At 41.6% G+C, this 27056-nt stretch overlaps 1 protein-coding gene across 2 annotated transcripts; it reads right to left on the bottom strand.

Annotated features, from left to right (window-relative positions):
• Window positions 1–2841: 2841 nt before the first annotated feature.
• Window positions 2842–25519, bottom strand: CAPN7 (calpain 7). Of its 2 annotated transcripts, XM_048511557.1 has the most exons (21): window positions 25328–25519; window positions 22349–22457; window positions 21090–21247; window positions 18975–19042; window positions 16631–16825; window positions 15910–15996; window positions 14975–15101; window positions 14536–14621; window positions 13352–13445; window positions 13004–13150; window positions 11672–11778; window positions 11201–11321; window positions 10573–10717; window positions 9426–9525; window positions 8822–8957; window positions 7556–7631; window positions 6874–7019; window positions 5682–5744; window positions 4156–4286; window positions 3479–3571; window positions 2842–3392 (listed from the first exon to the last, which is right to left on the bottom strand). In XM_048511557.1, the coding sequence occupies exons 1-21, from the start codon at window positions 25427–25429 to the stop codon at window positions 3248–3250; spliced, it is 2436 nt and encodes an 811-aa protein (XP_048367514.1). In that variant the 5' UTR covers window positions 25430–25519; the 3' UTR covers window positions 2842–3247. The 2 variants fall into 2 exon arrangements, with proteins under 2 accessions (XP_048367514.1, XP_048367515.1); XM_048511558.1 differs by lacking the exons at window positions 22349–22457; window positions 25328–25519 and having other exon boundaries at window positions 21049–21161.
• Between the last annotated feature and the right edge of the window lie 1537 nt (window positions 25520–27056).

Genomic DNA, 27056 nt, shown 5'->3' with positions numbered 1-27056 from the left:
TATTTCTCTGGCTTGACTGAAAATGTAATGGAATTTGGTGGATTCTGGCCATGTAGCTCCTTTGAGAAGCTGTGCGCTCTCTCTCTCTCTCTCTCTCTGTGTGTGTGTGTGTGTGTGTGTGTGTGTGTGTGTGTGTGTGTGTGGGAGGGTTTGTAGCACCAACAGTTTGTGTGACTTGAGGGCTCTCTTAGAAGGCTTTCACCATACAATGACTACTTTCTCTTCCCTTCTCCATCTTTTGGAAATGTGCTTCAATAAGATTGCTAGGATTGCTGTGTGTGAATGGGTCTTAAAACTGTGTGATACCTGAAGGCAGTTGCAAGTAGTAACTTGTGTTTCAGTGTTTGTACCAGATCACAGCATTGGAAAAGTCTTTAATTGCCCAACTTCCTGCTGGCTTCTGAGCCCCTACTCAAAAGCCTCCAAGGCAAGGTCACCCCCTTCTCCTTGGCTGTGATGTTTTTTTTGCCGCTCAACTGAAGTCTACTGTCCTTAATTTACACCCTCTAGCCCTACTGGTGTCCCCTGCAGCAACCATGACCTTTCCCTGTTCTGACAACTCTTCAGGTACCTGACCAGTGCAGCTGTTTCCCTCTGTGTCTTTTTCAGGCTAGTTTTAGAATGACACAATGGAGGCTCCAGGATTCTGTAACACATTTTGATTTGACTGCTAGTATTTGCATTTCATAGAAGAAGGGCATGCTTCAGTGAGGTTCCTCACTTGACATGTAGCATAAAACAAGATGCTAGAAGAAAGCCTTGACAGCTAGGTGTGCACTGTTGACATCAAACATTCTTTGGTAATTTGATAGGCATTAACATTTGAGGATACTTCATTGGGCCCACCTTCTGCTTTTGAAGTGAACATTAGCCAAGAATACCTTGCTGTGCTCCTCCTGCGGTCTCCTGGAGAAAGTTCAAGCCAAATTTCTAAGGTCACTCTTGCAACTGTCCAAGTGTGTATCTAATGCCTGGATAAGATTAGAAGCTGGAATGGTCAAAACATATGCCATAATCAAAACAACTTCAATAAATAGATGGCCCACAGTTCTTCTCAATCCACATGGTCTGTTCCCTGCAATACTGCAGGATAATTTCCAATCAAGTTGGCATAGTGCATTTTTAAGAACCGTCCAGCAAATGGGACTTTCCCCCAATACCCTTTTAAATCTGGGGCTAGAGAGATTTAGCTTGGAAGACTGTCAGACAAAGAGTTTGATACAGAGAGCCAATCTGATTTAAGCCTTACTCCAGAATATCTGGCTACTGAATCCCTTAGATTCCAGGTGAAACCAACCTTTTATCTATTTTCCTAGAAAATAAAAATCATAGGAGGATGTTTTCATTGGCTTGTAGTAACACCCTGCCTTCTGTTGTCTTAGAGCAGTGGTTCTCAACCTTCCTAATGCCGCGACCCTTTAATACAGTTCCTCACGTTGTCGTGACCTCAACCCTAACATTTATCCATTTTACAGATGGAGAACACTGATGCAGAGAGTCTTAGGCAACCCCTGTGAAAGGGTCGTTAGACCCCCAAAAGGGGTCCCGACCCCCAGGTTGAGAACCACTGTCTTAGAGGGCAGATTCAAGAAAATCCCCTGTAAACAGGGGGTCTGTGGTTGCTCCCTGGAAGAAGTGGATTTGCTTGAACACAAGTTGCTTAAGGGAAGGGTTAGTTAGGCACAACATACACACTAGAATGCCAGGACTGATTAGGAATTTCTACTACTATTTCTCCTAAGTGTAAATGAACCATATCTGTAAAACTGCATATTGGACTTATCTTACAGGGAATGCATTCTACAATCATGAAGATTCTCAGACATATTAAAGCAGCTGTTGCCGTCAAGTCTTTGTACTGTTGACTTATTTGCTGTCAAGGCTCCAGCTGCAGTGTTCGTCTTACTAATTACCCTGCAAAGCAGATAAGCTGCAAATTACTGGCAAGCTCTCAGCAGGCTCCAATTCCCACTAGCCCATATGGCCCATCACAGCACAGCAATTACAAAGCACACGATTTATTATTTCCTTTCAAAGGCAGCTATCACTCGAGATTATACTAAAAAGCAATCTTTTACTGTCAGGTTGTGCAGTACCATCACAGGAACAAAGCTGTACATGTGCATAGTTATGGGCCAAAACAACAGTTTTCCTAAACACAATGTGAGGAAAAGATGCTGGGTTTGTCTGAAACAAGCTCCTGAAACAGTTTATGAAATAAGCGATACCCTGGCCTAGAAAAGTTTGGATTTATATCCCTTCTTTCTCTCCTGTAAGGAGACTCAAAGGACCTTACAATCTCCTTTCCCTCCCCCCACGCAACAAACTCCCTGTGAGGTGGGTGGGGCTGAGAGAATTCCGAAGAACTGTGACTAGCCCAAGGTCACCCAGCTGGCATGTGTTGGAGTGCACAAGCTAATCTGGTTCACCAGATAAGCCTCCAAAGCTCAAGTGGCAGAACGGGGAATCAAACCCAGTTCTCCAGATTAGAGTGCACCTGCTCTTAATCAGTTCACCATGCTGGCTCTCTAGAAGAGTCTATGCAGGAGGTTCATCTCTGCCCCACCTCCACCCCACTCTCCTCAGATTGCTTGGGACAGATAAGAATATAACTTGTAGTGACTCAATAAGGAGGCAGGGTGCCACAAATCAAGTCTTGACCTGCCCATTGAATTGCATATGCAGTTATGGATTCCGACCCTGAAAAGCACAGATAGCAACTCATCACCCTCCTTGTCTCTGCCTGGGTGGTATCACTCGATTGCTGCGGGCACCAGAGGTTTTGTGAACCTATGTTGTACGGGACAGGAAACGTTTCCATTCTCAGACAAAGACAAATGATCAGAGCAATGCCATCATGTATTTGAGAAGACGGGTTAAAGAAGGTTGTTGGCAGAACAGGAGGTAGACTAAGACACCTTAAATACCAAACATTGATGATAAAAATATAAAGTGCTATGCTTGTATAAATTAATTACACCAAGAAGAATAAGATGAAGCATCCTCCTTGCTTACTCTTTGCCACCTTTTGCCACAATTTCGAAGTCAACCCTTCTCATGCTTTCTCGCCGCTTTGAGAGAGCACCATGGATCACCACACTGAGCCATGGCTTCATTTGAAACACAAAAAACAAACCCAGTTCTTTTTTGTGCATTTTCAGCTAAGCCTTTTTGTCTTTGTTGACTCTCCTGCGAAGCAATCCACTAGGCAGCTCTGCCATTCTGAGAAGACATGCACCAGGCTGCCTTATTGCAATTGTGTTGTCTTAAGTGTAGAACTGCTATTGAAGTCCAAGAAGAAGGGCCCTTCCTGCTGCGGGAGGAAGGTACTTGGAATAATATTGTAAACACCAGCAGGTACCACCTCAATTTCCAAGTAACAAAATCCACACCTGGGAAGGGAATCGTAGGCATTAATATTAGATCCAATGTAATCCAAATCATGAAAACATACAAGATCGAATGAGACAGTTCTTACCTGTAGTCACCACTATTTTTCTTCTGGAAGCCTGAAGGGCCCGGATCTCCGCAGGTGGACACTGTCACAACTTCAAAGCCCACACTGTACTGCCTGCAAATAAGATCAGCCATTCTCATTACCTTTTGGTCCAACACACCAACATGTAATGGATACCAACCTTATGCTATTCATCTTATGGAGTTGTGTGTGTTGGGAGAGGCTGTGACTCAATAGTGGGGCATCTGCTTGACATGCTGGATGTCCCAGGTTCAATTCCTGGCATCTCTAGTTAAGGAACAGGTAGCAGGCAATGGGAAAGACTTTTTCCTGAGACCCTGGAGAGCGGCTGCCAGTCTGAGTACACAAGACAGATGAACTGCCTTATTCAGAATAGGGCAGTTTCATGTGTATTTCACGAGACAAGCTACATACATGCTGTGGAAGTACAAACTTTTCTACTACTGAATAGTGGTTTTTTTTAGTCCTAGCCCTTATTGTCATGAATATGGACAATAGCTGGTGATCTCTTAGAAGCTATGGAAGGGCAGAACTTTACTGTCCTGCTCTTTGCCACTTCTCACAGAATGAATGGAGGGTGGGTAACATTAGAAACAGCGGAGCAAGTTACCCACCAAGCTACCTCAACATATGAACAAGCTGCACATTCTATTGTGCTGGTTTAGATCTGTGCAAACCTTGGTCCTCTTAGTTCAATCAGGAGCGGCCCAGTCTTGTCCAGCTGGAACTGGTACACAGGATTGTTCTTGTAGCTGTCTCTGAAATTCCCACATCCACCAGCACTGTGACCTTTCCATTGCCCATTCACCTGTGGAAGCGCAAGCCAGAGAGGTTTTTAGAATATGTACTATGTTCTACTTCTGAAATCCCTAGTTATTTTTTAACACTACCCCCTTTCATCACTAACATAAATGCCAAGTTTATTTCATGGAATGTCAACAATTCTGGTCCAGTTCTTGATACATCTATAGTATGTATTCTCTTGGGAAATGAGTGGATGCATAAAATAAAGGTGCATCTAGTGCAGGGAAGCCATGTTAGTCTACTGCAGCAAAACAAAACATGTCCAGCAGCATCTTAAAGACTTAACAGTTTGATATTTCTCCTCTTGTAGCTAAAGAAATGAGTTCTGATTCTCAAAACCTCATAATGGAATAAATATTAGGGTTCAAGGTGCCACTGGACTTTTGTTTGGTCCAGACTAAATTGTCAGGTCCTTTTCAGACACACAATTGTATCAAAATCTCAAAACTCCTTCTGTTTAGTCTAGCTAGCTATGCCCTGTTCTCTCAGTTTATACTTCCTTTGCAGTTTAAAAAATTATCAAAATATAATCAGCAGAAAAATCTTTTAAGTCATAAGCACGTTTAGCAGCTTTAGATACACAATAAAATAGTTCATTTTAAAACAGGCAGAACAAAATGTAGCAGAAGCCTATATTTCTGAAAATTCAAAATGCATGGTACTGGTTGTGAGTAGATCATTGTGAAACCAGGGCCCTAAAACCTGTCACCCATGGTACTTCGGAAGACTGGAGAAAATGGAGCAGAGACTCTGGAGATTTCAGTTGTAGGGCAGGCCCAAATAGGTTCTATAGATACCTTTGCCATCACTTTGAATTGGGCCTATGGAAAAAAAATGGCAGCCTATGCAGTCTTTTTAAAAGGAACAAACAAGATATGTTTTCTTTAGCTAATGCCATTCAGTATTAACTGGAGCTTCCACACCGTTTTCATGTATTCGTTGACAGAGGGGCTGCCAAAGATTCTCCGGACTCTGGCAGCAGAAAGAAAGCTATGGTGGGGGGAAAAGCTATAGTGTGGAAAGGACATTTTAAATATGCTTTAAGGGAAACATTGCACCAGAACCATCTGAGTTGTTTGGATCACAAGAGTCTTTCAACAACAAAAAATGTTCAGCTGGAGTGTTATCTTGCAAGCCTTCTTGCCTTCACAAACTGGATAGACCCAAACAATGCTGGCCATTAAAATAAATGTTATGGAGGCAAAAAAATTATTCTGAATCCCCTGAGTAATCTCAGGATGAATGGAGCTAAAATTCCCCCACCATAAGCACAGCTAGGATTTAATGCTTCACAGAGATTCTTAAAAAACAGTGAGAAACTTGCATTCTAGTGTATAGGTGCACCTGTGGGTAAATTGCATTCATCAGTGACATGATGATGTATTTAACTATTGCTTACCCGTTTGGATATAGTAAATGGAGTTGGGATCTTTGAAAAGTTAAACTTGCACACTGAATATACCTGAAGAAATAAAAAAGAGCATTACACAGTGTATCAGCAGGGAAAGGGTTCAGCTATTCACAATTCTCAATTAGTAGGAAAATACAAAGTGCCTGAATGGAGATGAAACTAATAATTTTGCTTGTTATTTATTGTAGAAAAGTGCTTCCCATGTCTATGAAACTTTTGCAAGGGCATACATTAAGTTCTGCACACAAACATATATATATGGAATAACTTATGTAAAGAGAAGCCCTAAAAATATCTTCTCAAATGCTTCAGGAAAAGAAGGGAACAGAAGGCTCGCCTTCTGCCTAAGAAAGGGAATATCTGCTGATCTCAAGACCTCAGAGAAAAGACACTCAAGTAATCAATCGCCATATTTAGTAAACAGCGCCTAGAGAATGGCCAGTTTTGCCCACAGTGCCATCTCCTTTTGCTCCTGCAGGCAATGGGGCCTTTTAAAAATACCCACCAAAAGCTTATGCTTATCCAAGGGAAGCAGTCGATCTTGCCAAATTAAGAACCTCAGGCCTATGGACTAGATTTGTTGGTACAGGCACAGAATGAACAGTCCCTGCACTTAAAGATGGTGGGGTAATAAGCAGCTTGCTCTCATTTAAGTGCCATCTCTAACCTTGTCCCCAAAAAGCAGCAAAGGGGGCAAACAAATGGATTCTGAGACATGTGAAAATTCCCCTACAATGTTCCACCGTTTTTACTGAAACTTCTGGTTTTTGCCAAAATGCAACACTTGAAGGCAGACTGAAAGCCAATATGCATATCAAAGCACTGAATGGAAGGGACTTTACATTCTTCCATATAAGAGCATAAGTATGATTGTCTTCATGCTACCAGAGCACACCCCCACCCCAGCCAATGGACGAAGACATTTTATGCTGGTCATTGACTGTGATAATAAATACTGAGACTAAGACATTTAATATTTTCACGTTAAAGCAAATCTATTTGTAATATTACAAAGCTTCTCATACCAAAACAGAAAACTAAACATCTTGATAATACAGCTTCTATAAGAAAGGATGCAGATAATCACTTGCCCAGCTATCTCTGCCAAGGAAGAACTGCCCTCCCATCCAGAAGTGTTCATCACCTAACCTTTGATAGCAAGGCTGCCTGCCATACTTACCCTCAGGGTATAGTGAATGGTGTTCTGTTTCTCATACTGGGAAACCACCAAGGTAAATGTGTGGGTTCCGGGGGAGGTCAGCTTTATCTTAGTCAGATAGTGGGGACTATTGATTCGAATCCCATCAATGAAAGGTGGGGGATCAGCTGAAAGAGATTTACAGAGCTAGGTTTGAAAAATTCATAGAAGTAGGTGAGATCTATCGCACAGCAGCACACAGACCCCCGACAGCTTCTTAAAATAACTTCACAGAAACAGAAGTGTCTGTTTCTATGAGCCTGATTCAATAGCTGAAGCTTATCTAGTATGCGTGGAAACAAACCTTCCCACTTCTTTCCACCCAACAGATTCTGCTGTGCTTACAGAAATCATGCCGGGGGCGGAGGGGGAGGATGACCCCCAAGAACAATGTTAGAAGTGAAGGACTTCGCAAAAGTGCACCCCCCATTTTTTCTGATGAGAGTGTCTTTGCCAGCAGAAAACACGGCTAGGATTTATTGCACAGTTTGAGGGCACCACCACAGAGCAAATTTCTTAATGCTTTTCAAAGTTGTGAAATAAAAAATAACCACAGAATCCAGGTATCAGGAAAGGGTTTAATTCATTCCATTCAGCAATTAGTTTTCATATTTTGAAAACTTTCACTAATACAAGGAGAATGTTGGGGAGTTGACATACGAACCAGGATAGTAGACTTTTTTCCCATCTGTTTTGTACACAACCATTGTGATGAACTCCCGGTTGCGTGCAAAGTCATCCTGTGGAAGTGAAATTACAAAAATAAGTTCACCCCAATTAATTTGATTAAAATTTTTTGTCTTTGTTACTATTCCTTTACTATTCCAGTCATGTACAACTAGCATTGTACATGACTGTTTTCAGCTATTTACAAAAAGCTCAAAGGATGCAAATAACCAAACTTTTTCTGGTGCCCATATTTTTTCAGGAAGTAGGTGGGGCTAAGTAAGGCTTTTGCCCAATAAGTATTCTGATTATCTACTGGAGATTTGATTGGCTACGCAGATTTGGCAGCAGCTGCCAAACAGAACAAGGGTCTGCACGATGTTATTTTATTTGTTGCATTTAATATACCGCCCACCCCCGAATGGCTCTGGGTGGTGTTACTGAAGTTAAGCTGTGGCAATCATTTTATGGCTGGCTCTGTCTCCTGTAAGCAGCCATTCTGTGGGAGCCATTTCATCAATGTGTCTACCACAATTCCAAATGTGCCTGCAGGCTCAAAAAGTATGGGGACCTGTGCCCTACATTTTGATATGACTTAATGTTTCCCAAACTATTGATAGGTGTACTTCAATCTCACACTTGAACAGTTTTGTTTTTAGTGTGTGAGAGAGAATGATCTGCTTTCAGGGGCAAATAACTTCACAGAAATTGTGTAGTCTTTGGAGACTGCCATCAAGTTGCAGCTGAGTTATGGTGATCCTGCAGAGTTTTCAAAGCTGGAGAAAAATCGAGGAGATCTGCCATTGGCTGCCTCTGCATAGCAACCCTGGATTTCCTTGGTGATAATCCACCCAAGTACTAACCGCAATTAACTCTGATTAGCTTCTGAGATCAGACAAGCTGGGCTAGTCTGGGCTATCCAGACTGCTTGTGATCTTTACAGCAGCTCTAAAGGGGTCACTATTATCACTCCCATTACAAGACTGTGTGTTTGTGTGAGTCTGAGCAGAGTGCCTAAGGCATGACAGAGGAGAAATTGAATGAACAGCCTCCCAGATCACAGACCATTCTCTCGGTCTCTACGGCATGTCAGCTCAGGAACAGGGCTGAATGCTAAAGGAAATGTCACAGTCGTGGGGAGTGGGGGTTGGGACTCTAGCACACTGCTCTGTGCAAAACAGAGACAGATGCTGTCCGCTTTAAATAATGCAAGTCATAATGAAGAAACACTGGGCTTTCTGTTCCTTAGGGAAGCAAGGCATACCTTGTCGACAATGTGCCTGCTCAGGAGAACCCATACTGCAGCACCACCTTGTGGGCACTGGACTTCCAGCTTGTACTGCGGATTATTAGCGAGGCTGTAAGCATCTTTCACAGGGCCCTGCTTTGCATCCCAAGTACTAGAGAAAGAAAGAGAGAAGGGGAGGGACAACTTAGGCACCTACATTTTACTCCTGCATGCAATCACAAGAATACTGCAATTAAATGTACACTTTTTCTATTGAGGACCCCTGTAATTCTGGCAATAACTACGAATTTTTTTTTGGCGGGGTGGGGGGGAAACTATCCATTATGTGAAAACAAAGCAATCAGGTACAGAATCAGATGCCTAAAACTTATTAATGTTCAAAGGAAGGTATCAATATGTGGTTTAGTTTGTAGAACATTGACAGCAAACATTTAAACTACAATCAAGATATTTATTCTAGGCAAGAGGGTCTCAAAACTCAGAAATCACATGGAGTGTGAAAACAGCGAGTGAAAGAAAAGCCATGTAGTTGCTAAGCAAACTTGCCACTGACTAAGAATTAGTAGCAAAATAACATTTCAGAAGCTCAAGGGTTCACAGCTTTTTCTTTTGGACAAACCTGTGAATACACGTTGATTCTTTAAAGAGACTTGGATTCCAGCTCAAATAAATCACATCATAATACTGGCAGAGATCTTCCCAGGCAATCCAGAAAATCCCTACAAGAAAGAACATCTGGAGGTAAAACTCTTGTTCAATGGTTTCAATGAGTTATTTAACATTTTACAAGCTATTTAATATTCGTTTAATTCCTTGTCATCTTATAGGAAGAATGGGCCCACGATAACAAAAGCTACAAAACTAAAGACAGCTTATGCCTTAGAAAGTTTGGTGTATTAGGAGCTGCATACATCCACGAAGATGACTTTGTGCAGACATGTGGTATGAACAAATATTTTGGAAGCCACATGTGGACGCTGGTTCAATGAGTTAAGATCAGGAAGAAAAGCATGGAGACAGTAAGACTTTGTGATCTTGTTTATATACAGTTCACAGAGCCACGAATATAGAAGTGCTAGAGTTCAATGGCGTTCAGCTCAGGAAGCCAAGGCACACTTTAGTACATGGTCTGATTTTCAGACTGACTACATGGTGGCCCACGTGATACTGCCCACTAGCAAGCAGCAGTAGATTTCTTCTCATTATTTTTTGCTCATTATTTTGAAAAGTGCTGGGTTGTCATCGAAGACTCCCTCCTAAGTGAAAATTATCCTCCAACAGCAGGAAGAAAGATTCGCACTTAGCAGAAGAAATTATCTGGCCCTGACCCTAAAAAACCTAATTCTAGAAAAATCCAATGATTTTTTCACAAATGCATAACATCTACATTTACGGTTTCATTTCCATGTTTAATGAATTAGAGTTTAATTTTATAGAGGTTTCTCTTAGGCTGCTCCATAAAAATTCGAACATGCAGGCAGTGACCTCACCTGCACAACCTACAACTCAGCTCAAAACAAAGCATTAAGTGATCAGATTTAATCAACTTTCATGTATACAGATTTTCTCATTGCCATTTGTAAGGCACAAGCTCTGCTCACACAAGGCTTCAAGCTTGCAAATAACTGGTATGCAAAGATCCTGCAAAGGGCTTTGGTACATTCTGTTTGCCAAGATGGGATATATCCTTTTCTTTCAAAGCTCATTTCCATTAAGGGAACTTAGATAAGGATGGAGAGCCATTGCTTATCTAATTGCTCTTGTACCATTGTCTATTTTCTGGGCTGTTCTGGGATCGAAGTTTAAATATTTCTGAAGGTCAGGAGTCCAGTTTTTCAGATCATTTTCACTATATCTTCCTTTCCAACGCAGATGGCTCCAGGGATTTTTCAACTGGAGGAATCGATGCCCCTAGAGAAACAAAACATATAGGATAAGTTACCTGGATTATTTTATCATTAAATTGCTTTCCAAGAATCCAGAGAACAATATTCTGGGTTGGATCCTTTCCGACTAATAAAATTCTATTGTATTGTCTTTTAGATGTTGCACTCTGTTGATTGTATTGATTTATTCTATGTAATCCACCTTGAGACCCAGAAGGTGGGATTAAAAATAATATTGATTGATTGATTGATTAAGATCACCCTATTTGCTATAAGCCCTGTCCCACCATGGCTTTTTTGAGTGGTCTTTTTTCACTATAAGAAAAACTGGTTGGCTCCAACCCACCATAAACATTTTAAAGAACCTGGATACATCTCACTTGGCAAAGGTACTTCAAAGATATACACTTTACTCTCCCCACCCCCCAATTTTGAGCACAGCGTAACTTGATTTTTTTAAAGAAACTTCCAAAAGTTCCAAGAGAAAAGTACATATTCTATAGGATACCTTATATTCTCTAATATCCAAAACGGCATAGGCGTGGGTTGGCACTAAGCCCCATTTTTCTCCTTCTTCTTCCGTCATTACTCCTGTAGCTGTAGTTATAAGAACATCCCCTTTGTGAAACCTGGCCACCAAAAACAAGAATTTTTTTTTCAGAATTAGCTTCCAGTCAGAGCAATGTGCATCAGTCAGGACAAATGGCTTTCTCAGAAGTTTAGCAAATTAATGACATAATTAGTGAATTGGACTGGAAGAAAGATCTAAAATCATAAAGAACAACCGTCAAGAACTGTAATAAGTGCATCTAACTATTATAATTGCATATTTTAATTCAAACAAAAGTAACAGTTCAAAAGTCTCCTTTACCACTCTATTAAAACAAAAACTGCTTTCAAGAAGGAGGTCTAATAAAAATTAAGCTGTTCCAGTTCTAGTACAATGCCTGAAACATGTCTGAAACAAGCTGAAAACTACCTCTGGTAAAGCATTCTGAACGAACTGTCTTTGTTAAAAGCCTGATTGTCCGAGTGCATAGCAATCCTTTCTGGTATCCAACCAGTCAATGCATGAAGATCAATATTCTGAAAAACAAACAGATCTCATCAGCAAAAAAAATAAAATCATTATATTAATAGCTACATTAAAGTCCACTATTTTTGAAGGCAGAAATTTTAACAACAATGGCTTCAAGTTCTCACAGTTCCAGACTTCGCTTCTTGTAAAAGCAGGTATGAATAAAATCCTCTTCTACAGGAATTCCATTTTATGTTTCTTGATTCTGGGCCCACACGAACAGCTGGAAGCTTATTTCAATGTTAGCAGCTATGCACCAGCTCACTCAGTAGTATCACTTTTGTGCTTCAAGTAGAGGCTTCAGAAGCTTTTGAACACATAGACTTTAATTACAGTTGCACTGCAACACAGGTTTTGTGGCCTTCGGTATGCAACAATATTAGCTCGCTCATGTGTATTGCGTATGCAAGAATGAAAATGGTCTTGCTACCCTAGTAGGCAGTGTTCACTTTAGTTGGGGGAATAAGCTGAAGATAAAGAACGAGAGTGGGTAACTGGGACTGACAACCTATCTATCCCAGGATATCTCTGGGCAAAAACTCTCAAATGAGCAGGTGGTCGTACAGTTGAAAGAAGTTTTATTAAAGAATTAATTAAAAACAAGAAGTATATCTCAAGCAATGAGTACACTCACAAAAAACATAAGAGAAAAGGGAAGAAATTGGGCAGTTTCAGGGATGGGTGATGGTCACCAGTCTTGAAGGGGTATCCAGGGAAAGCAGCACTGCAGAGGAAAATGTCCAGTGTTTCCATGAGCAAAAGGAAGACCACACAGGCAAGTGGGGGTGTATACACAGATCCAAGACATACGCACGCACGCACACGCACACACACAATGAATGGCCAAAGGACCAATATTTATACCCCAAAATGAGTCCTGGGGTAGTATGAGGTAAGTTGGTAGGAAAACCAGAGACAAAGAATTGGTTGCTCTGAAACTAGAAAGCAAAATGCCAAAACTGAACACCTTCCCAAAATTTCAATATTACAGCTCAACCAAGGTGTCCCATCTTTCCAAAACACACTTCCAATGTCAGTTAATCTAAGGGAAATTTGCCATGCCGGAAAAAGTACGTATTCCACTAAGAACAAGCAATATAGAAAGCATCTTTTAAAAATCTTTTTTGCTGGTCTCAAACAATCCATTTCAATTGCTTCTAGAAGTTGCGCTATTCACCAAGGAATCTGGTCAACACAAACATTACTTCTTGCTAGAATAAACTGGTTACTCACAGAATTTGATCCTGGAAAATCATAACCTCCCATGACCTTCATGTAAGCTTTTTCTATCAGCGATACCCAGAGTTCATTTTTGTTGTTTGAGTAAGAGCAAAGAAGTTCTCCGCTGTGATCTACTGGTAAGAAGTCGTCAATGATCACCTAGAAAAAATGTGGTGGAGGGAGAGTGAGTGCCCAACAACACTAGAAACAAGGAGGCAACTCCAATTTGCCTCAAGGTCGCAAGAAGTCTACACAGAAAGTTATTGGGACTAAATGGATAAATTTCACATTTGCTGCAATGCAAGTCAGATTTATATCACAATAGAGCAATTCTTAGACCAAACATCATTTCTTTTTTACCTTCCGAGGAACTCCATTAATGTGCAGCTTGACCATGTACTTTCCACATGGATTATATTCTGGCTGTCCTTTTTTATTCTGAGGGTAAATGATACTATTTTGAAGAAAAGCAAAAAAGAAGGTCAGCATTGGCAACCTGGCAGCGGAACCGAAGAATGGTATTGGGAGGGGTTTATGGTTAATGGCTTGGTGGAAGAGGGCGAACTTTAAGAAGCAGCGGCAGTCAAACGAAACAAGTAATGCATTAAGAACAGCAGCCAGGTTCTGTGGCATTAACATTAAAATGGTTCAAAATGGTTACAATTTAAGCAGTATCATTTTTATGTTTCAAGGTTTTTAAAAATCTAGTCGAAGGCCCCTTCCACACAGGCAAAATAATGCATTTTCAAACCACTTTCACAACTGTTTGCAAGTGGATTTTGCTATTCCGCACAGCTTCAAAGAGCACTGAAAGCAGTTTGAAAGTGCATTATTCTGCATGTGCGGAATGAGCCTTAGATTAGAAGGTTTTTTTTTCATTTATTGCAGCACTTCATTACCTTTATGGACATAAAAAAGTTAAATACCAAACTGTAAAATCAGCTAAACTAACACTATTGTTCTCTCAATCTTATAGCTAAGGCAAGAAATTTAGCTACTGTATTAGTAACCACTGGGTTAAAATCAACTAATAAATAGATCACAATTCTCTCATCAGATGAGGTGCTATATGAGTTTATCAGAGGATGAATTATAGTTTTCCAAATGTTTGCATAAAAGCAGCAGCACAAAAGTACACACTTATGTAATTATTTCACTTTAAGGCCTCTTGCTTAAGGATCCACAAAAGAAGGGAGAAAAGAAAGACACTTCTTCCAGGCGCTGCAAGCCAAGTACACATCATGTCTCAGTTAAATTTAAGAACATGTACTCAAAAACCATACTTGCCTGTAGAGACAGAAGTCTCTATTTGATTTCCTGTGGTGAAAAGTCAAATAGACAAGCGAGCTTGGAGGATGGGGCCCAATGGTAGACCAAAATAAAAAAGGGGTGGTGGAGCTGAATTTCATATTTTGATTTGAAAATACCAGCCAAAGCTCTTGTGAAAGGTCCTAGAACAAGTTACCCCCACTAGCTGTACATTACTACCAACACTAGACCATGTACAACAAAGTTTGTATGACATTTGACCAAAAAGAGCATACCTGGTAATCAATTTTTTGTTAAATCGTCTTTCATACGCTGCGCTGATGGCAAGAGAGGCCACAAAGGAACAATCAGATACAATTGTCTGAGAACAAAAGATATGTTTTCTGGTCACCCAGTGCAAAATACAGCAAGGAAAGCATATAATACTGCTGTCTCCCAAAATCATATTATACATAGATTAAAGAAATAGGGATCAAGTGCCAATCTTTACAAAGTATTTGACTATGAGTTTTCTCTCCGGAAACATATTTCCCCAAGCACGGCTCAGCCAGTTCGAGTTCAGCAGGATTTAGTTTTATGTGAACAGGTTTAAAAGCTGCTTGAAAAATTAAGAAAACACAGAAAGGAAAAAAAACCACAGCCAAGTTTTAAAAAATACATCTTAATTTAAAGCCTTCAACTTCTTCAGAGATATCAGGTCCAAAAGACGCTTACCTGTTTGATGCTGAAACTTGAAACGGTATAGATCATTGTGGGATTATTTGATATATCATCTGGCCGCACCCATCGAGAGAATATTGCCTTTTGTTTTGGGGATAATGGCAGTTTTCCACATTTATCTCTGAAATCAAAACCACCACCCCACCAATAGATTAAAATCAAATGTTTGTATGCATATATAAACTCATTAATCCTTTTAAAGGGCAAAATAAAAAATGATAAGGTTTTCTGTATACTTATTCAGTTGTTCAAACAAGTTGATCCTCATCTCACACATTTTGATTTTCCCAAGATTCTTGCGGCTAGCAGCTAACCCAGCCAAGTTCTCCAGCCTTCAGTTGTTGCCTGTCCTTACCGGGACACAGGTTACACCCTTCACCGCTTTGATTCCGTCTCTTAATAACTATGTTGACCAACAACTGAACCTGTGGTTACTGCACCCCTTAAGATCATGGCTTTTGACCTGAGTATCTGTGTATATGGAACTGACCTGCTCAGGCTATAGCAAGCCACAGGAAATTAATATTCCCTCCTTGTAACACTGCTAAATAACAGAAGGCATTTATTTTATATCCAGTGAACTGATGTGAACTTCGTTTCATTGTCACCCACTATCTAAACATATTTCAATGACTGTTTGTTTTAAAAAGTTGATAAGTTGCTTACAGCAGCCCATGGATACCTTCAATTTCTTGCTTAATGAATGCTAGCTAATCACTGTCTGATTATGTGATACTCCACTAATCATCACACCATGTTATTGTAATTTACTCATGGTTTAGCATGACATCTGAACTAAACCATCCACATAAGGCATAAAGTTAGCCTGTTGCCATTCTTTTTCACTTGGTTCAAAAATCTCTTTCAGAACTACGAGAGATTCAAGTAGCATTCAGAGAATACAAAACTAGGAGCTTATATTCACTTACGAGAAAGGCACTGGAAAAGCAAAGCGCTCTCTCAGGTCCACACTCATGAAAGGCACATATTCAATACCATTTATCTTTGATGTCTTCCTGTGTATCACAATATCAAAACACAATGCAATATGTCAGACATACAACACTTCAAAATCTACTTGTTCCCTTTATTTCACCCACAATATACTAGATTTCTTTTATAAAGGTCTATCCTTCAGGCTGCAAAGAAAAGGTAGAAATACAATAGAACAGCTGACATACATTATTATTTGCTTAGGAATGCTTCTGTTCCATATAGGTGACCTTTTACTGGCAACAGAAACATAAATGTTGCTTATAAGTGGTGCATAGAAGGAAATCCAGATCTCTATGCTGTAACTGCTGTTAACTCACAATTCACTGGACTCAAATTGTGATAGGGCTAGTGCTTGGAAAAATGAAGTATTCCTGTCCATCGAAACAAACTTAATCACTGCATTTAATGAGACTACGAATGTCAGGCACCTAAGGAAACACCCTCAGATCTATAGGCCTGTTATATTAGGTGAAAAACATGGCTGCAGTATGCATTGCTGGATCATCTTAAATTAAAAAGCACAGGTGTTCCCTTCAAGAGTCGCATGAGACATGCTGCAGCACAGTAAGTCACATGGTTACTTTTTTTGAGCTAGGTACCCCATGCAAGCTTAACACAAACAATAAAGACTGAAAATGTGTTTCCCTTTCTTACCTGAGCACCTCAATCTCCTCTGTGGTGTAACGCTGGCCTTGAGGTTCGCTAGCATGCACGGCCCGGACTATCTGTGGCTTATCGCTCAAAGAAAAGTCAGGGCCCAAAGGGAAGAAAGTCCTCACGGGCTGGTTTGGTTTCACTGCAGCCGGCTTGTCTTTCTGAGGTGGATTTGAAGATCTCAGATCCTCAGCTCTAAAATAAAGGGCTCAGAGTTTAATTTCAGGAAAAGTGACAGCATTAATGTCTCTCATTTATGTTCTTCCAACTGAAAAACTATTCCAAGTAAAAATGTGCTAGCCAGGAATCTAACTGAAACAAGCCTCTCAACACTATGCCAAGATACTAAAAGGACAACACAGATAATTAGAGCATTCTCCAGATTTTCATAACTACCTCCTCACTTCCCTGTTAAAAACCATAAAAACTCTTATACCACCAATGCAATGCACTCAAACATGGAAAAGAATCCCACAGAAGTACTAGCCCTCAAAGTTATATTTGAACATTTCAGCATAATAACATATGTAAATCTTGTGTAACTTTTTAAAAAAAGCAGTAGCATTTGTAAAACTTCACTGCTGAGTCACCAGGAAGCAATTCCAAAGAGATCTATGCTTGAACCTGAACAATGTTACTAACACAGCTACAGACTGATACAGCTTGTCCAAAATGTTCAGGATGTCACTAACAAATTTGGGTGGCTTCAATTAAAAAAAAAATGATTGGGAACACAGTGTCAGATTGTGATTTTTCAAAAAAGCTTCAGTGTATTCCCGTTACACTTTTAAAATACCTTAAATCCTGGTTAGTGGATTAATAAGCTCAAAAATAATTTTTGTGACAATCTTGACAGATACCTGAGCACCTATGCTAGAGAACAGGAAATAACAGATAGGCCCATCAGATACCACCTGCTTATAGATACAAGGTTTCCAGGTTTAGCTTCACAACTGCTCAATCACTCTCTGTATTCTGGAAACAGTCAAGCCCTCCTGCCTTTATAAAGTCTAGCTAAGGGCATCCCTAAAGCAGTTTAGAGAGGCATTTGGGGGCACCTGAGTTGTTTTTGCCTTAAGCTTTTAGTTAGATTGGCACGCAATTTACGTTGTAGTTTTTACAATTATTTCTTTCCCATTCCTCTGTGTTCTTTACTCTAAACAACATCACTCCTGTGGAGCGGAAACAGCTGACTTGATTTCCCACCTACTTTTTGATCATCAGCTTTACAATGACCTGTGAGATAAATTAATCACCCCAGCAATACAACCCAAAAATCTTTAAGTAAAAAGAAGCAACTATCTTGTCTTCTGTCGGACAAAAACTCAGTACTTACTGGCTCTGTTGCTAAATTTCTCTCACAGATACTAAAAATGAATGCCTGTTAAGAACCTGAAATTAGCTGAATACCGTATATACTCACATATAAGCCGAGTTTTTCAGCCCTGTTTAAAGGCTGAGAAAAGCCCCCTTGGCTTATACGCAAGTCACCATTTTCTATTACTCACAAGGAGGCTGGGGGAGGGGCGGGACAACCTCCCCGCCCCCTGGAAGCCCTGTTGCTGCCCTCGAAAGGGGAACACCAAGGCACCCTAGCTGGATGGGCTTCGTCAAACCCCGGGAGGCAGAGGGAGCTCCTTATTTGGGCAGTGACATCAGGGGGAGTCACTGCCCAAATAAGGAGCTCCCTCTGTCTGCCGGCTGGGTTTGACAACGCCCAGCTAGCCGGCAGGCAGAGGGAGCTCCTTATTTGGGCAGTGAATCTCCTTGATGTCACTGCCCAAATAAGGAGCTCCCTCTGCCTGCAGCTGGCTGGGCTTTGTCAAACCCAGCCGGCAGACAGAGGGAGCTCCTTATTTGGGCAGTGACTCCCCCTGATGTCACTGCCCAAATAAGGAGCTCCCTCTGCCTCCCACCCTGTCTTATACCCGAGTCAATAAGTTTCCCAGGTTTGGGCAGTAAAATTAGGTGCCTCGGCTTATACACAGGTCGGCTTATACACGAATATATACAGTAGTTCATTTATTGAACTTCTTTTTTAAAACTTTGAATCTTAATGTATATTGATCTTAACTTATTCTGTGCATGACAATAAAGATATTTGATTTGATCTTTCTGAGGATTATGAAGATAGCAGAAAATTGGATTTCTGGGTAGATACTATATTAAGGGGTAAAATGCAATGAAGGAGCATATCAAGCTGCCAACATTTAACTGCCTTTACTAGCTGCTGAACAGACAGGAAAGCCCAGCCTAAAGATAAATGATTGGATAAATGTTTATGATTTAGTCTGCATGCTCAGGATTACAACCTTTGCATTGTACACAATTCCAAGAAACTCACCTGTCCAGTGCTTGCCGGGCCAGCTGCTTCAGTTTTGTTTGGAGAACCGAATCTGAAGTCTCGTTAGCCTTGAACGTTAAATAATAAAAAAGAGCAAAAAGCCTAACTGTCAACCTAAGTCTGCACACCTGAACACCCCAAGGTCAGCCGTTACTAAAATCCAGCTTCAGCCAGTTACAGCACACACACTATCACAACAAACTGTTTCTGGCCAACACACACCTGCAATTCTTTCCTAATGCTTTTATGCTTTCACAGGTGTACATTAAGTAGACAGGCATAAAGTAGTCCTCAACAGAGTCAGGAAGGAGATGCCCAGAGTCTCTTCCACAGGTAGTGGAGAGGCTTAGGAAGGGAGGATGAATGGATGACGAGAAACCTCTCCTCTCTCTGATCTAAGGCCACTGGAACCTGGAAGTCAGGATTCCAGAAGACTGGAAGATGCGTCAGCCCAGAAGTCCCATCCGGTGAGTCCTGACCCTAACGACTTATCAGGATTACAAGGATTGCCCCCTTAGATAATGCTAAAAGGGAAGACAAGGGACTGAATCCCTTGAACTGTTCCACCTCCCAAATAACCAACTGATCAAACTTCAGCTTTCTTTCACAGTCTAGGCATGCACCTTTCCAATGGCTGAACAGGAAGCAGAAAAACACAAGTAACTTCAAGTTATGTTCTTAATTCTCTACCTGTATGCATAAACCTGAGCGTGTGTGTGATGGTATATTTGCTTAACAGTTATATGAAGCCCCCCCCCAACCCCCGGGGTATCATAATGGGGCTGTAATCACAGTGTTCCAACATACACATAGCAGAATCTTTTAGAAGCCAATGACCAAAGCAGAATTTATGGTTAACATTGTTACTAATAAATTTCAGTGCATGGAAGGAAACACGGCTCTCCATAGATATCAAGCAAAAGGAAGATTAAAAAAAAGAACCGCACTTGGTGGAGTTACATCATGATGGTGAGCTCTTCCGTTGATTAGTTTTGATGACTGGCCTTACAGAAAAAAGTGGTACCTGTAATATTTTCTATGTGACAGCAAGCAATTTTTGCTGTTTATCACAACAGAAACTCTGCAGACTTGCTATGCAAAACGCCATAAGCACTGGAAGCATTGCTCTATTGTTTGCTACTCCGGTGCTTTCAGGTGGGTTGATATGACACGCACATGCTTGTTGTGATTTGCTCCATATGGTTGTACATTTGCAGAAATGTAATGTTTTAAACAATCTGCCCCCTTTTTACTAGGAGTGCAAAATGAAGTGTGGATCGGTCAGTCCAAACATGTTTCGAAGATGGTTTGAGACAGAGAAACCCTGAGCTGTTCTCCCTCATCTTCCAGCACTTTAGGGTGCCTGAGAGTTTGTGGTCAAGGCAAACGGCAGAATTTTAGCAATACAGTAGGGATATCTAGGTTAACTGTCCTTGTGCACAGGAGTACCATCAAGCAGAGAACATTCCTGATGGGACACAGTAATCCCTACTACTTATCCTGGTTAGTCCTGCATACTGTGCATGGTGTGTTACATGAATAGGAATGCCTCTTCAGTGGTCAGGACCAGTAACTACGGAGGATGGGGAGGAGATCTGAATTAAAAAGCCCTGCTGGGGTATGCTGCAGAGAATGGGGGAAATGCATTCTCATGGGGAGATCTCATAATATTTCAAAATGTTCCAGGGAGCACATTAGAATGGTTCCTCTCCAACATAACTTGGGAGTTCCTGCAGTAGATGTCTTACAGTGAAGCCTTCCAGAAAGAAAACACAGCCAATTTTTAAGAGATTTTCCAAGAAATACAGGTACTACTTTTTAAGCCAGTGTCAAAGAGTGTGCATCCACATCTTGTTTTCACATTATGCCACAGGAATGACATAGAACTATACAAATAAAGATCCCAAAGAGTTACTTCTCACTCTTACAAAAGAGGAGCCTCTCCATTCCTTTTCTGTTAGATTCAGCCAAACATAGCTCATTCAGGCTTACGGGAAGACGACAAAAGCAAAAACCTTGATGTGTACACACACTCTGCATCTCAGTCATTTGCATAAATGGAAGAATTTCTTACCATAACGTAATTCCACCAAGTTAAGTGGTAGCGTAACATACTGTTTGCAAACACAGTTCCACTGCTTCCGTGTACAGCTCAACTGCTTCTGCCCGGTTGCCCTTCTCATCTTCATCAAATGCCTGAGTCACCAGGAAATGGGCACGCTCCAAATCCAGCTGCTGCTTTGACTTCAAGGGATCGACTTTCTGTGATGGAGCTAGATGAAGCAAAAAAAAATTAGCTTTCTCTTTTGAAATACTGACCAATTTTTATTGCAGGAATTGATACACAAAGCTACATGTTGCATTACTTCTAATGTTCATCAAAATAATCCTTCATAATGAATTATAGCCTGAGATTTGAAATGAATTGCTATACATTCTGAACTATGACAAGATTCTAACTCTGAAAGGGTAACTGCATTAGTCTACTGAGCAAAACAAAACAGGAGGAATAAAGACCAATAAAATTTATTCCAGCATAAACTTTGAGCTGTTTTCAGATCAGTTTCCTTTAGTCACCATGGTTAATAGCCATGTATACTTAAAGTCACAAGCAACAGGAGTGCTCTATCTTGTGAGGAACCTGCATTCAGCACTTTCGCATTGGATTCCCCCTTTGAAGGTTTTTTTGGGGTGGGTGGGAGGAGATAGGAGAACAGTATCTGCAAAACTGAAAAATTAAAATATCCCCCCCTCTCCTTTCTGAATACTGTTGATTTTAACATCATATTTATGTTCATGCATTCTTTTGAATATAAACAGTCATGCTTGCAATATGTAGAGAAGGGCAGGGCATTGTTGACCCATGACAGCACACATTACATTGGATGATGAGCAAGTGGATGAGTCCAAGGTGATACAGCTGATGTTATTAGGCCTCGTGATAGTACTGCCCAAATGTATATGGGAACAATGTTGGCATCCTGACTTGCTGCATGGTTGGCATCCTGCATTTGTATCCCTGTAGGATGAATCACTGATGTTAGAGAGAAGCTGTTTTAGGTTGGGGAGCTGTCTGTGGGTGAGCCAAAGCCTGCCTCACAAAGCCTATGAAAGAAAAATATCATTACCCAGGATGGGTTGCAAATCACTGATGATGTGCTGGACTAGCCTGTGTAATTCCACACCTTACAAATCTCTTACACCTTCACATGAGATATACCACATCACCTGTATGCAGATTTCTTGCATAGTGATTGAAATGTAAGTTTTCTCATGGAGTGAACTTTGATTTCTCTGGTCAAGAAGAGTGGATTTGGATTGTACAGAGACAGAACACAAGGTGTGCTTGGAAAAATGGAATGCTTTGTACTTACCTGCCGAGTACAAGGCTTGAACTCTGTCCAAATATTCACTTATTTTTCCTGGAATATTTTCCAAAGTTGATCCTGCCATTGCAGCATAAATCAAAGCTTGTGCAGCTTCCTGAGGAGAGAAAATGTAAATAGTCTTTAAAAAAAAGTTCACTCAGTAGTGAAATAACTATAGACATATATAGCCAAACAGCATAAGGCTTCCAAATATTGAAATTACATGACAGCTTCTTTCATCTTGTGTGACTTGTGACAACACAGAACAAACTTGGACAGACAATTCTTAAAATGTTCAGGGGAGATGCAAACCCTTGTGGCACTGAGTAGTGCTTGCAGAAAACCCCAGAAACAACAACATCATCTCCAGTAAAAGGTACCAAGATTGGATTTCCAGAGAGCCATTAGCACTCAAAATAGACAGAACTGAGTAACTTCCATGTTTACACAGCTACCCTTAATAGTCAGGCCACAAAAGCAAAGCTTTCCTGGCTTTTTCACTGATGAGAAAGCAAACAGTTCACTAACAAATGGGACAGGAAACACCTAGGCACAAGACAAGTAGAGGGGAAGCACTAGTTATGCGATGATAGTGCATTATCCATAAAGGCAAGTCATGCACGACTTTTAGAGTTACAACCACACCCTAGATATCTACTTGACTGCAGGTTTAACCACATTTTGAAATACTCATCCCAAGTTGCACTATAAGTATAACCAAAGTAAGTAGTGTTTTTGAGCCTGAAGTTGTGGGTGTCATATACTGGCATCCAAGTTTAGAGGAGTTCCTGCTTTTGTTAGCCTCTAGGTTAGCCTCAAGCAAATGCTAGTTATTAAGCAGACAAGTATAAAGGCAGTAAAATAACAAAATTCATGCCAAATATATTAACTTCAACATGATTAATCTGTATCTCAACGCATCACGTTCCAGATCACATTACTCAATAAATGCCCACAGCTAAACAAGCTCCCAGACCTGTTGTTCCTCCCCCTCTCTGAACTGTCTAGCCTTTTTGATGTGAAAAGGATTGCTGAAAGTGGCCTCCAGAACATATTTTGCCATTAATAGATCACACAATATTTGGATCTTTGGGCAAACCAGTTGAACTTTTACTGTTCCAGGAAGATAACCAATAGTCACCATCTAATGAACATTTTGTAGCCTAGTAACTTTGTTAGACTTATCTGCAAAACTGTCTCCTATTTGCTTGATTTTGGCCTCCTGACAACATCCAACACAAACTGGGTTATTATCGATCCACTGCCTCAAAGCCGCTTAGAGTGTTTGTGCTCTTTCCTTCAAGATTGGGGACAAAGGGTAGCAATTGAAGAGAGGACCTCAGCATGGCACTCATTGGTGTGTGGAGTCCCTCAAGGGGTGATCCTCTCTCCAATGTTACATCTACATGGGCCCTCTTACCAAGCTGATCTGGAGCTTTGGGCTGGGTTGCTATTAGTACATTGAAGACAATCAGCTATAGCTGTTGATAGAAGGCAGGTTGCTGATATTTTGGCCAGCAGCCTGGGGGCTGTGATAAAATGGTTGAAGCACAGCCAGCAGATGTTAAATCCATCAGAGGTCCTATGGCTGGGTGTGGGAATTGGGGGTAGAGTTGATTGGCTTTCAACTCTGGACAGGGTACAGTTAACATCCATTGCCGACTGTCAAGAGTCTAGATATGGTTTTGGTTACCTCCTTATCTATTGAGGCACAGGTGACAAGTGTAGCCTGCTTGGCATTCCACCATCTTCATCAGGCTAGGCTGCTGGCACTTTGTCCCACCACAGAGATCCATAGAACAGTCATCTCCAGGATGGACTACTGCAACTTGCACCACACAAGGCTGCCCTTGGGTCTGCTATGGAAACTCCAGCCTGGGTCCTTATGGAGATTTACGGCAAGCACACATCCAGCTAGTGTTCCGTCAGCTGCGCTGGCTCCACGTGAAGCATGGAATCAGATTCAAGGTTCTAGTACTCACCTTCAAAGTCTGAAAGAGTCTGGGGCTGTCAAACCAGAGAGACTGCCTCTTCCAATACATTCCCCAAAGAGCTTGCACTCAGTCAATGCCAGCTTATTGATGGTTCCTGGCCTGAAAGCTGTCTGGCTGTCTTCAACCAGGGCCAGGGCCTTCTTGGCTGTGGCCCCAATCTAGTGGAAAGCTCTGTCGAATGAAACCTGGGCCCTACAGGATTTAGTACAATTTTACACGGCCTGTAAGATGGAGCTGTTCCACCAGACCTACGGTTGAGGCAGCAACAGTGTCCACGTAGCGGGCCTCCCTCTCCCCCTCCCTTTCTAATGAGTTTATGATGAGTATGATGAGATTATGGGATACAAATTATTAGCCACTTGGAATTGACTGCACCATTAAAAATGTTTATGGAGTTTATTGAATTTTTACTGTTGGAAGCCTCCCTGAACCCACAAGGGAATTATGGGTGACCCACAAATTGAACACAATAATTAAATAAAAATCCAAACTCAAAGCTTCCTCACGACCTTTCATCATATTCCACAGATGACTGAATTGTGTTTACTCCTTCCTCAAAAGTAACAGCACTTATGATCCCTTAAACTATCAAAACGCTATGCCACAAGACATGTAGGCTCGAGCTTCAGCGAGCCTCCAGGGTAGGAGAAAACGAAAGTTAACAGGCCGCACCTCAAGCACTAAAGCAGAGGTGTCCAACTGTGGTCCTCCAGATGTTCCCGGACTACGAGTCCCATCAGTTCGACATCCCTGCACTAAAGCAAAAGTAAAACAAGACCCTTGCAGTACCTTAAAGTTACCACCCAATCGAGGGGCTGCTACGCATTACCATTCAAAGACGCACAGCATCACACCAGTGTGCCACCCTACACCCAACCTTTCAACCAACATCAAATAGGATTTCCAAAAGTACAATAATCCTCTGCCGGGTCCCATTGAAAACGCGTGCCCAGCAGGTTTAAGGGGAATAGGAAAAGGCTCTGATCCAGACCTTGTAATAAAAGACCGCTTCCTGGTAACGACCTGCCTGGTCACGACGGACCGCCAGCTGAGCGAACTTCACCGCATCCTGCTCCAGCGTCGCGGCGTCCATGGCCAAAGGAAAGCCCACCGACCGGGGCTTCCAGCGGCCACTTCCTTTTCCACGGCGACACCGCGGCGCTCTAGCCCCGCCTCGCTCCTCCGACAGGGACTTCCCGAGGGGGCCTCCCAGAAATACTGACGTCATGGCTCCCATGAAAAGCCATAGGCGGTCGAGAGAGACGGAGTCACCGCCCATCTCTTTTGCGCATGCCTATTGAGACTCTCCAGCGACCCATGTTGGGGCGCGTAGGTGATGGGTCGTGATGGGTGCCTCGCTCCTCCAACAGGGACTTCCTAAGGGGGACCTCCCAGAAACACTGACGTCACGGCTGCCATGTACAGCAATAGACTCTCGAGCGCGGCGGAGTCATCGCCCATATCTTGAGCGCATGCGAGTTGCGACTCTCCAGCGACACAGCTTTTAGGTGTTTGTTTAAGGGCAGTGATGCCTTCCTTGCTTATGTTTGCAGGCTTTGCATTTGGTGGTATGTTCATAGTGTCAAGAAATGGCGTAGACTTTGAGGGGAGAAAAAGGATAGGTTTTTTTAAAACTGTGTTTTATATTTTACACGCTTTTTATTTCCGTTGTATTGTAAACTGCACTGTGGACTTATTGTTTGAGCGATAGCATATAAACTAGCTGACTAAAGTAGATGCTGGACTTTAGTCATGCTTTGCCACTGGGGTAGTATTGGATACGGTGTGTCATATAGAGGAAAACAAATAGAAATCTGCAAAGATTTGCGAGGGGTTTCTCATTTCCCCTGGGATGCCAGCTTCCAGGTGGGATCTGGGGATCCCCTGGAATTACAATTTATCTCCAAACTGCAGAGATCAGTTGCCCCGAAGAAAATAGATGCTTTGGAGGGTGGGCACTATGGCATTGTTTCCCGCTGAGGTCACTGTCCTTCCCAGGCCCCATCCCCAACTAGGATCTGACAATCAACCATCTGGCCAGGGAGGACCTGGCAACCCTAACCTTTCTTTCCTTGCCTTCCCTGTCAGCCCACGCAGGCTTTCCCCTTTCCCCAGGCTGCTGCTTTTCCTTTAAAACTCACTAGTCCCCACATGGCAAGGACAGAAGGACAACACTCTTTACCCATCAGCTGACCCAAAAATTCTTGCCCTCACCACCTCACAATTCTTTGCTACTGCCTCCCCCCCACTGCCCCAAAATTTCTCACTGCCCTTTGATGATTCCACCACCCCTTTGGGAATCCCTGAGTTAAGAGATCAGTCCTTCCGATCTAGATGCTAGTTAGAGCAGTATTCTAACTTGCCACTAGCTGGTGCTATTGCTTTATTGTAGAAACTATAGTAATAACATGAATACATCTAAAATAGTAGTTGGTGCTATTGCTTTATTGTAGAAACTATAGTAATAACATGAATACATCTAAAATAGTAGTTGGTGCTATTGCTTTATTGTAGAAACTATTGTAATAACATGAATACATCTTAAATCATCAGCATGTTTTGGAAAGTGTTGGTTAAAACACCCCTGCTTGGACTGTGTGATAATCCTTGCTTTGATTTCTGAAAGACTGATCTATAGGTTTATTTGCCCTGTTCAGTCTCAGTGATACAGTGGCTGCATCACTGAGACTGAACAGGGCAAATAAAGCAATTAAATAAAA

This window comes from Sphaerodactylus townsendi, linkage group LG11 (assembly GCF_021028975.2).
Source record: "Sphaerodactylus townsendi isolate TG3544 linkage group LG11, MPM_Stown_v2.3, whole genome shotgun sequence".
NCBI classification, from domain to species: domain Eukaryota; kingdom Metazoa; phylum Chordata; class Lepidosauria; order Squamata; family Sphaerodactylidae; genus Sphaerodactylus; species Sphaerodactylus townsendi.
The sequence above is the reverse complement of the archived record's forward strand: the minus strand, read 5'-3'. Positions and strand labels throughout refer to the sequence as shown.